Source organism: Mastigoproctus giganteus, chromosome 9 (genome assembly GCF_048544385.1).
Source record: "Mastigoproctus giganteus isolate SK-2022 chromosome 9, ASM4854438v1, whole genome shotgun sequence".
Classification (NCBI taxonomy): Eukaryota; Metazoa; Arthropoda; class Arachnida; order Uropygi; family Thelyphonidae; genus Mastigoproctus; species Mastigoproctus giganteus.
This window is the reverse complement of record NC_143583.1, coordinates 185,333,606-185,345,926: the sequence shown is the minus strand read 5'-3', so window position 1 is coordinate 185,345,926 and position 12,321 is coordinate 185,333,606. Positions and strand designations below refer to the sequence as shown.

Below are 12,321 nucleotides of genomic sequence, written 5' to 3'. Positions count from 1 at the left end.
GGTAATCTGTTAGTATTATGCCATTCTGTTCCTAAAAAACTGATCCCATCACTTTGCTAGCATTTGGTTGTACCTTTGCCTTTTTTTGGTAGGTTAGCAATTCTGCATGTTCCCATTGTTTTTTTAACATTTGTTTAGTTTTGGGATCATAGGACAGATCCAAGTTTCATCCATGGTGACGTGGTGAAAAAAATCACCTTTCTTTTCCTGGCACATTGACAACATTTCGTGTGCACATTGTGCCCTTTCCTTCTTCTGGTAAGGGGTCAAAAGTCTGGAACCCATCTAGCAGACACTTTACTCATATGAAACTGTTGAAGGATGATGTGATGGATAAAGTGGAATACAGATCAGTGATTCGGTTCCTCTTTCTGCAGACCCTATGCTAATTTGGAGCTCTTCAACTAGGTCTTTGATGCTAATACAGCCATCTTCCAGGATTAATGGCTCAATTTTTGCAACACTCTTCTATTACAGCAGTTTCTGGGCACCATGGGATTTCTTCATCATGCACTGAAGGTCTTCCACATTTGAATTGTTTATACTAATGTGCAACAACCCTGTAACCTGGGCAGTCTTCTCTACAAACAGTGACCATTTCTTCATGGTAGGCGGTGATTTGGATGCTTTCCCTTGCAGAAAGAGGAACCGAATCACTGATCTGTACTCCACTTTACCCATTGTGATACTTCACTTCATTCAGCACTGCAAAGAAAAGAATGAATTGTCAGACTAAAACCAAAATTTGTGGTTGCTATAGAAATCCCAAGGTCTCAAACAAAAAAATATTTCATCTTTCTATCACAACTACTTCTGAGTGAATACAAATCTTTTTTGAACCCTTCTCGTAAATATTACTTTTAACTGGTTTCTTAAATGCAGCTTTACTGTACTAACTTATTTACAAATTCCTAAGAAAATTATCCTGTTACAGTAGACTTACAGAATAACAGCACCTTTGGGGATTCAAGGTGCCACTATTTTGATTTTTCCATTATCTAGAAAGTTTTATTTTTAATGTATTTAATGCAGAAATAATGAGGTGAAATAAGAAATAGAGAGATTAAGAATGCAATTTTATTAACTGCACAAAAAAAACATAAACATGTTGAAAATTCAATGTTATATTCTGCCATTAATACACTTCTGCTTACGCCCATTCTACTTTCTTTATTATATCAAGTTTAGTCTGCATCTATCATCACCATCCTCCCCACACCAGGCGGAAAAAGCCTGGGATCAAATCCCATCGATGATGCGAGGAACTTTTATAGGCTTTTTTTTTTTTTTTTTTTTTTTAACTCTGTGGCTGAGTTAGTCTCATGCATAGATAGCAGGGTTTCCCTGCAGACACTGGAATTTTTCGCCCATTCTACTTTCTTTATTATATCAAGTTTAGTCTGCGTCTATCATCACCGTCCTCCCCACACCAGGTGGAAAAAGCCTGGGATCAAATCCCATCGATGATGCGAGGAACTTTTATAGGCTTTTTTTTCACTCTGTGGCTGAGTTAGTCAGTCTCATGCATAGATAGCAAGGTTTCCCTCCAGACACTGGAATTTTTTGTCCAGAAAAATAGGCAAATTGAGCAGATAACACGTGCAATTTACAGACACAATACACATGGGTATACTTTCCAGATGACCCTAATGTAATAGTTTCGATTATATCAAGTTTGTCACTAAGCTTTAATGTTGTTCTTTTCTTCTCTGCATGAGTTTATTAACTTTAGGCAGAACCGTGCTGAGGGTGAGGCGAACGAGGTTCTTGCCTCAGCTTAAAAGCTGAAAGGGTCGCCAAAAGAAAGATTAAATAATTGCCAACGTTGCCATCATTAATAGTAGGGCGCAATTTTTCATTCTTGCCTGAGGTACTAAAATGGCTCGACAAGGTACTGACTTTAGGAGCCATAGTGAAGGATTTTTAATTTAAAATGAATGTAAAACGGTGGTATAATCCATAATATCAGTACAGAATTCACTCTCAAATTGGCAAACATAAACAAATACAGTAATATGTGACGGCGTTTTCTTTTTTCAGCACTGCAAGACATCTGCACTTTATGTATACATCCAATCTCAATGTGCCGTTATTTTGAATGTGCCATTATTAAAAACGGGGTGCCGTTATTTCAACAGTCTACTGTATATACACTATATCTGATGTGTGTGCTCAGCTCTGTGAATTCCAAACCATTATAATAAATATAAAAATGCCCACCAACCGTGGCAAATAAAAAGAATAAAAATATGCCCTATCAGATTGTAAGGCATGTTATCACGAACAAACCAAAGGATTACAAGAAAGACTTTGCATACACGCTACCACATTTGTTTTGCCAATTTCATTGCAGCTCATCTTCTGGAAGCGGGTCACCAAATTAACTCTCGGGATGCTAAGATAACAAAGGAGTTAGCTAAGTGCCCTGTATATTTTCAATATTGCTTACAGTTTGAATAGGAATGATGGGATATACGAGTGGATCAGAAGGATAGTGAACCAAGTCACTTTCAAATAGTATTGAAAAAAATCAACTTTTGCATATGAGACAATAAAAATTTCATTGTTAGATAAATTTAAATAAATTATGCCTATATTTGTTTGAAAATAGGGCAAAGGCAAAGAAAGCCAACACAAGAACCACGGGAAACTTCAATAAACTTAACGCGCAAACTCGTTTCCTGCTACAGCAGTTTCTCCCTGCATTCTCAGTAAACAGATGGTGCGTGTTATTGGTAGTGGTCAGGAGCGGGAGTGCAGTAACACACGCTCTTTGAGTAGACCGGGGTTCAAGCCTCTGACTGCTAAATACGGTTGATCTGACAACCCGCACTGGACCAGTGTGGCAGATTATGATCCATTTCCCTCAGCATGAATTGTTGAGGAGGCTTTCATCCTGCAGTGGGTTGATAAGGGCTGCAGTTTACCTTTTTTTTATTGGTAGTGGCAGAAGAAGTCGATAATGATGTCCTGATTAGTTTTTTCTCATTATTAAAAGCAGATTATTGGAGTTTGTGAGTGTAATGCCTTCATGGCTGAATTTACTTACGGATACACCCCCCAGACTGCCTCAATCTTAGGGTGTTTATCTCCCCTTCCCGCTGTTTTAAAATAGGAAATGGCTTCTACAGGCGGTGCATGTTATTGTTAGTGGCAGAAGTCGTTTTCCTATTGGGTTAAAACAGCAGAAAGGGAGGATAAACACCCTAAGACTGAGGCAGTCTGGAAGGTGTACCCGTAAGTAAATTTCAGCCCACTCATGAACTCCAATAATCTGCTTTTACTAATGAGATTGTTGTTTGGTTTTTAGGAGCATTAGCAACTAAGGCTATATTGCTCCGGGAATATGCGGTGGTCATTCCCTGACCTTTCCGCATCTTTCGTATTTGGTGGTCACGGGCTTGAACCCTGGTCTAATCAAGAAGCGTGTGCTACGCACTGCTGCTCCTGGCCACCTGGCTAAGGAGGCACCTTACTAATGAGAAAAAACTAATCAGTACATCGTTATCAAGTTCTACTGCCACTACCGATAACACACACCATCTGTTTACCGAGAATGCAGGGAGAAACTGCGGTAGTGTGAAATGAGTTTGCCCAGTATAAGTTTCCAGTGGTTCTCGTGTTGGCTTTCTTTACCTTAGTTGAAAATAATTATTAATATCTTCTGTCTTTGAATTTCCTAGGAATTTGAAATGTTTATCCTTAAAATTTGAGTTTAAACAAAAAAAAAATGGACTTGGTTCACTTTAACTCGAATGTTTTCCCACTTCCTTGGAATACAAAGTCCTATTACTAACTATTTGTATTATTTAGGATTGAATGAATAACTATTTGTATTATTTAGGATTGAATGAATGAATAAATCGTAAACATATGTCTGGTGATTGTGGTGGCCAACTTATGTTACCAAAACAGCAAAAAAGGTAAAAGTGGGCACTTTTATTAGTCATACATATATTCATGCATAATTTGAAACTTATGTTCGGGAACTTCAGCAGATTCAGTGTTCCTTTCCACCGACAACTTTTTCGAGAAACTATGGTGACAAGGAGGAATATAAGGCAACAACAAAATCTTACTTGTTACAGATCGTTAGTCTTTGTATAGTTGATTTTGTTTAACTTGGCCCAATTAAGACAGAGGGCTACCAATTTTCTCCTTCTTCTGTACGTCAATTTCTTCAAATAGCGTTAAAAAGGTTGATGAGTTTTTGTAAAATGTTGAGAAGGGACACCCTCTTTTAAACTGCAGCCATTGAAAGTTAAATGAGTTGACAGGTTCCCTGTTAATGTTTTTTTTTTTTTTTTTTTTTCTGTTGATTATGGCCTTTTCTAGAGGCTTTGAAGACAAAAAATCATTGTGCTTAAGTTCAACTATTATCTTTAAATGCTTTGTAACAACAGTTGAGATTTCTTGAGACCCTCTTTCACCTTCTGTCCCATTCCACACATACATTACAGAGGGTCAAAATGGACCTGGGCCACTGTAACAATGAATACTATCAGATTTCTTCAGCATTATAAGGCACCACTGCTCTCTATCAGCTAGCTAAAGAACTAAGGACCTGTTCAACACTTTCACTGAATAATTATTGGCTTGAAGGGACTCAGTATACATGTAGCCCAACTTGAAGAAAAATTGGACTTGGTTCACTATACTTCTGATCCACGCATATATCCTCCACACTTTCAAGTCATTTTTAATGCATTACAAAATACAGTGATTAAGACAAACTAATTCCTTGCTACATATTATCTGCATCATCAAATAGTATATGTCTCATAATTTGCTGAATGCTGTCATAGTTTGCCAAGCTGTGTAATCATGAGCCAATGTCATATTAGGATGACAGGAGTGCATCCCAGCTGAGTTCAAATTTCTCTAAATATAAAAGACTCACACTTTCATCTTTCCTGTTTGGCAAACCAGTAATTAAAAAAAAAATTGCTACTATCCCAGTAAACTTGATAAGTCAATAAATGTGAACAGAAGTTGTCTTATAAGATCTTCTAATATTCACCACATCATTATCCAGATTGAAAAATGACTACTAACCTTAATTGTGGAAATTTCTGCCACTTCCCACATTTCAGTGTTAATTGCATCTCACTAATGGGATGACAGACATTTGAATGAAAGAATCCTAAATGGCCAGAAAACTGAAATTCCTCTCATTTATGCTATGCTGGAAAAAGCCATTCCAAAACTCTGGGATGAACTTCACTGGAAAAGGTGGAGGAGGGGCAAGCATACTAATAACTTGTTTAAAAGTGAGTTAAAAATATAAAGACTGCTCTATAGCTCTCAAATAGAGTAGAAAAAACTGGAATATTAGACTGATATAGTCTAAAAATTTGGAATCTATTTATTACTAATATAGTCTAAAAATCATATGTGAAACATGATTTTTAGACTATTAATAATAAATAGACTAACCAAAATAATAAATAACCTAACCAAACCTACAGGTGAAGTGCTTTCATTTCAACTATTTTGATCAAGACAACCTGTGTAATATGCTATTCAAACATAATATTACATTAGTATTACCTGCATCAAAGGGTTCCACTCTGACATTTTTTTAAGCATTTAGTGTTGCAGTGCCACAATGATCCGTATTCCTCAAATTGAAGTTCCCAGAATTTGTCATTTTTGGTTTCAATGATCACTACTTCAGCTGAGGGTCACTTTGTTCCACTGGCATTATCTGTATCATTGTTTAGATTTTCTGATAGAGAATATAATGTAAATCTTTCTTCTGGGATACCCAGAAAAAATATTTACATTATGCTGATTTACAATATGTTGGATGTACAGATTTATGTTCTTTCTTCAATGGAATGGTTTTTACAATATAATAAAACTGGGACTCAGATTTTTCAGTTTATGTTGCAATGAATTTCTTCAGTGACCATTTCTGGTGATCTTTAGCACACTACAAGCCAGTTCTCTGAGATGTCAACCAGTCATCTCCAGCTATAAATATTTCACCGAATACAAAGTTTCTTGACTATGAGTCATTCTTGTTTCATACCACTGTGCATGAATACACCACTACGGTCACTGCAGCAACAATACTAACACCTAATCAGGCAACGTGTTTTAAAATAACAAATAAAAATTAAAGAATAAGTTATATAAAAAAATCAAGATTGAAGTGATTAAAAGCAAAAAAATACAGTAGTATTGTGATATGAGTACTCACATAGAATTCAGTTGTCTCTTTGAATAGCTTAGGATAAATATCTAATAGTCGCTTGCGTCTCCATTCTTGCCTTCCAAACGTAGAAAAAACATATGGATAAGGATAGACTTTTCTTAACCCTGTAAAATGATTGAGAATTAAAAGTACTATGAAAATAAGTACTTTTGAAAGTAGGTCTTATTTTAACAGTACTTCTATTGCATTGTACTTCTATATATCTTATAAAAACTTTGAACACTGCAACGGCAAAGCAATCTGATAAACCCACCAAAATGTCACTCCTATTTCCAAAGAATGTCTTCAAAATAAGGTTAACATCACCACCATGATATACAGCCTATAGTTTGGCCCACATAACATTCACTGCAGTCAGGACATCTGTTGTTTGTTGTTTGTTTGGTTTTTAGGAGCATTAGCAACTAAGGCCATATTGCTCCAGGAATATGCGGTGGTCATTCCCTTGACCTTTCCGCATCCTCCGTATTTGGTGGTGACGGGCTCGAACCCCGGTCTAATCAAGAAGCGTGTGCTATGCACTGCTGCTCCTTCCCACCTGGCTACGGAGACGCCTTCAGGACGTCTATATGACAAATCACTCCACTCTGCATGAATAGTTACCAAAGTAATTGGTTGCAAAGTCAATAAAAAAATATGGAATGTTTTTTTATTGACAAATGTTCCAAACATATACACCACGGAGGATTGTTTCCTGCAAGGAGAAAAAGGTAAATAACTGTAGTATGACTGATTCAATCCCTAGCTAGGATTACTTCCTCCTGTCTGTTGATATAGAAGCTAGAGGCCCATATCTGTGGTTCAAATTTAATTTGAAGGAGATTATTATGTGTTTGAGTTTGCCCATTGTTCTTTATGTATGCTTTGTATATTCGATCTGGATTCAAGATTACGTATCTACTAATGTGATGAGACTGTGATGGACTGATGTTTGGTGACATGGTCTGCACATTCATTTCCTGGTATTCCAGTGAAGCCTGGGCTCAAGCAAATGATGACTATTTGTTAGTCTTGCTGGATATGCATCAGCTTAGTTCTTATGTGCTTCAGTTAAGGATGGGTGGGTGAGAAGGTATTTTGTAAAGCCAAAAGCAACTCTGCGAGTCTGTATAGATTATACTTTTTTGGTTAGACAAATGAAGGATATTTTCTAGGGCAAGTCTCATGGCATGCAATTGATCTGTAGAGCTGTTGCATTCAGTGGGAAGCGAAACAGAGACATGCACTAAGGGAAGGCAGCTGCGGCCCACTCCATTGTCAGACTTTGTCCCATCGGTATAAAAATTTTCGCAAAATGCAGATAATTTTGTGCAAAGATAAGATGGAGTTGTTGCAAGGAAATGTTTTCCACAGTTTAGAAAATAATTGTTATCGAAAGTATAAAAGAAGACCGTGGGGGATCTGAACTTTTTTGGATCTTAGAGAACCTTGTCAAAGTTCTCTAAGATCCAAATTATTCTAGGTTTCTGTTAGTGCTTACAATCTGTAAGCACTACGTACTATACTGAGTTGTCCTACGTACCCAGGACAACTCAGCCTACTGAGTTGCCCTAGGTACATTTCTGTAATACGTTGTAAACTGTGGATCATTAAGTATAAGCCAAATGAAATGCATAGGCAGACTTTGAATTTTAGCTGCATAGCTCAGAAGTAATATCTTTCTCTCGATACTGAGTGGAGGGATTCATGAGCCTCAATATAGACTTTGTACTGCAAGTGCCTATAGGAATGTTGAGGGCTGAATACTGAATAGTAGTAAATTGTGCTAGCATGTGCAGCTATGGAAAACATGCTAGCACATTCAAGGAGAGATCTGATTAGAGCTCTATAAAAGTGAAGAGAGGTGTAACAATCTGCACCCATGCCTCAACTGCATTATGTAATTGAGATGAGATCTGATATTAGAGCTCTATACAAGTGAAGAAAGGTGCAACAATCTGCACCCACAAAGAAATAACTCAGAACGTGTTCAATTTTTATTTTTTTTTGGCAAGTAGTCCATAGATGCTCAACATATATCGAAACTTAATATCAAAAATTGGACCAAGGATACAAATGCCATTGAGATATAGGATGATTTGCTAAGCGTAGCTCTGAATCAGGATGCATCTTCTGTTTTTTTACAAAAACTAAATGGCAATTTCTGGCAAAAGAGTTGAGCAATGGATACTATTCTATGCTATCCATAGCTCAATATTATTTATTGAGATGTGGAGCTGTCTTTCAATGATGCTCATATTCTGTAACTAACAAGAAATAGTCAGATCATCAGCACAGAAATACAATTTTTATTGCATATAAGGTGGCACCGAGAACAAAGACCTGTGGAACGTCTTCCTCCTGCATACAGATTTGTGAGAGAACTTGTTGAGAGCAAACTGGAAAGAATCTATGCTGATGGAAATTATAGATGTAATACATCTATACGGAAATGGATCTCTCAAGATACCAAGCTACTAAATGCCTTGTGGTGTTGAAGGCTTTCTCTGTGTGAAGGCATATCATGACAACATGCATGTTTCAAATATATGCATTCCTGATGTTTGATTCAGTTTTGACCATTAAGATCCAAGGACAATCGATTTTTCATGAAGCTAAATAGATTATCAGAGATCAGATTTTTGGGCTAAGATATATCATTTTTTCTTATTCAAGCAGTTGGTAAGAGAAATACAATACTTAGGAGGTAGAGCAATCTTTCTCAGGTTTGGGGGATTGGCAATACACAGATAACACAAGGAGCTGGGAATGAACATTTGGTGAAGATGTGACTGAAAAAAATCAGCAGTGAAGATAATGTTTTGGTATCTAAATGTTGGAGCATTATGATATTCATTCCATTAGGACCAGTAGCAAAGTTCCTTAGGGTAGTTATGGCTTCTTGCAGTTTAAATACAGTAAGTGGTTGATTGTAAAGTAAAGAAAACCTTTCTTCGGAAATGATGGTTCGTATGCAGTCAAAGCAGAGAAACATGGTGCCTAATATATTCACAATTTCTGCAGGTTTGGTTGGTTTTTTTTTTTTTTTTTTTAGGAGCATTAGCAACTAAGGCCATATTGCTCTGGGGATATGCGGTGGTCATTCTCTGACCTTTCCGCATCCTCAGTATTTGGTAGTCATGGGCTTCAACCCCGGTCTAATCAAGAAGCGTGTGCTACGCACTGCTGCTCCTGCCCACCTGAATTTCTGCAGGAGTAGAAAGCTTCTGCCCATTCCAGTTGAAAAGTAAAGGGGATAATGGAAGAAATTTGCCATTTATTTGCTTTTTTAATTCCAGAGTATTCTTATATCAGTACTTTTATTAAATGAGATTGCAAATAATCAAATTCAGGAGTCTTTTAGCTTTCTTCCTGTGGGACTTGGCTTAAGTCGCAGTTTTTTATATTTTATTTCTTATTTGCACTCTCACGGTCTCCATTCCACCAATGATTTATATGTCTATGGTTATTTGCCTGAGTCTGTGAGATGGCAGTAGATGCAGCTGCTGGTATTTGATTCGTAATGCCAATAGGGCAAGAGTCAATGATCCGATCATCAAAAGATACGTAGGAGGTGTATCTTGCTTGATCTGCCTTGGAAAATGTCCATTTTATGTGGTTTTTCTGAGACTGTGGACTACGATGTTTGAACTCTATATATTAAGAGGTAGTGATCAATAGTATCAGATCATCTTAATACAAGAAAACAAGGGTTGTAGAGTGGATGGAGGGATCTACTGCAGAGGTCATTTCTGTAGAGAGATTGATGGAAGTTAGTGAGTTATGCAGCACGGTTAGATTTTGTCTGTCAATCAGCATTTCAATGGGTGGTTCTCTCTATCTGCACTGAATCCACAATGAAGCAGGTCCATTGAAGTCACAGAAAAAACAGAAAGGAGTCAGTAACTAAACAGCAAAATAAGATTGTCAAGTTTGTGAAATGGTACAAGGATGACTGGATAGCATATAAATTGAGACAAGTGTCAATACCAATCACTATACACATAGCAAAGGCTTCAATAGAAATTTGTCAAGGAATGCAAGCAGTGTTAAATCCAGAGTGTTTGCACAGGGGAAGTGTAGTATATGTATATCATCATCATGAACTTGGTCCGGCTTAGGTCTTTTAAAACCTGTTCCGTTGTAGCTCTTGGAGGTGGTCTTGATCTTGCCATCGTTGTCAGGGTCAACCAACATCTCCCTTGCCTGTAGGTTTGTAGTTAAAGGCTAATTTTGAGATCCGGTCTGGGTTCATTCTTTCTATGTGGCTGATCCATTTTTCCTGATACCGTTTTATGTCATTTACTATGTTATCTACTTTTAATTTCTCGCGGATATCTAAATTTCTTTGGTGGTCTAGTCTTGTAAAGCCTAACAATGGTCTTAAAAATCTCATTCGTACTGCTTCTAGTTTGTGTGCATATTTCTTATTTATGACCCAAGTCTCACAGCTGTAGAAGAGAGCTGGTTTTGAAGTGTGGATGTCTTTCCCTTCATTTGATATTAAATTTCCCAAATAGGTGAAGTCAGATATTTGTTCTATTATTTTATCATCAATAACAATTTTGACTCTTTGTATGTTTTTTCCACATAATCCCATTGATTTTGTTTTTGAGGTGGAGATTTTCAATCTCGTACTTTTTACCTATTTTATTAAGTTCATTTGCTGCTATCTGTAGTTCATCTTCGGATTTTGCAATATAACTTGGTCATCAGCATATAATATAGTTTGGATTTTATTCCTGTTATTCAACTGTATTCCGTTGTTAACTGTTTGTTTCCATTCTTTAAGAATTTTATTGATGTAGATATTAAATAAATTTGGTGATAGTCCACATCCTTGTTTCACTCCTTTATTGGTGTTAATTGGGTCTGATAGTTGGCAATTAGAATATTTTATACAGACTTTTGAGTTTTTATATAGGCTTTGGATCGCTTTCCGGAGTTGGGTTGGGATATTTTATTCACGTAGAATCTGCCAAAGGTTTTCCCAGTTTACATTGTCATATGCTTTTTCATAATCAATAAAGAGCAGAAATGTTGGTAGATTGAATTCTCTTCTTTTCTCCAAAATTTGTTGTAGTTGAGAAAATGGCATCTATTGTGCTTCTCCCTTTTCTGAACCCATATTGTTCTTCTTCTAAGAATTGTTCACTGTATTTATTAAAGTTCATTCTTTAGTATATTAGAGTATAGCTTTGCAGTAGTTGACAGCAGTGTTATCCCTCTGTAGTTGTTAGGGTTATTTCTGGAGCCTTTTTTGTGTAAATTGATTACTATTCCTGTTTCCCAATCTTTAGGTATCCGTTGCTTATGCCATAAGGTGTTAAATAATTTTAGTAGTGCGTTTTTTTAGTAAGGTGCCCCCATATTTAAATAGTTCTACATTCAAATTGTCTATGCCTGGGCTTTTTTGGTTTTTTGATTTTTGTAATATTAACTCTAGTTCTTCCATTGTTATATTTTTTTCTTCATCTTTGGTTATCACAGATTCATCTTCCAATTCCCTAGTGCCTGGGTTATACCATAGTTTGGAATAGTGTTTCTTCCATTCTGCTTGGGAGATGGAGTTGGTTTTTATTTGATCATTTGGGTCTAGTTGTAATTTCTTAAAAATTTTAAAACCTCTTCTCTGTGGGCCCATGATATTACGTTCTAAAGATTTAACAAATTTATCCCAGTCATCTTGACGGATTCTTCTGGTTAGTTTTCTGACTTCTGCTCGAAGCTTTTTATATTTTATGTGTAGATGTAGGTATTTAGTTTGTAGGTCTTTTTTTTCTCATTGATTGTTTGTTTGTTTCAATTCTTCACTCTAAGTTCTTAGCCAGTTTTTATTTTTTATAGGTTCCAAGATTTTCTTCAGCAGCTCCCAGAATTTATTTTTTCATCTTTGACCAGATTTCCTCAACATTATCACTTTCATCTGATTTGAGTTTATCTTTCAATCGACTTTCACACAGGAATTTAGTGCTTTCGTCTTCCAACAAATGTATTTTTAATTTCATAGTAGTTTTTGTTGGTATTTGGTATTTTTTTCTTTTTATTAAGATAATTTCTTTTTATTTTGAAAGTGCTTTTTACTAGGTAGTGATCACTGTCAATGTATATATTTTTTATTA

At 36.3% G+C, this 12,321-nt stretch overlaps 1 protein-coding gene across 1 annotated transcript in view; it reads right to left on the bottom strand.

Annotated features, from left to right (window-relative positions):
- Nucleotides 1-12,321, bottom strand: part of LOC150080941 (pseudouridylate synthase RPUSD2-like) — a 234,786-nt gene that overhangs the window by 137,893 nt on the left and 84,572 nt on the right. Inside the window, exon 3 of the mRNA XM_090380859.1 lies at nucleotides 6,206-6,324. Coding sequence (XP_090236985.1) covers nucleotides 6,206-6,324 — 119 coding nt within the window. The remainder of the gene's footprint in view (nucleotides 1-6,205; nucleotides 6,325-12,321) is intronic.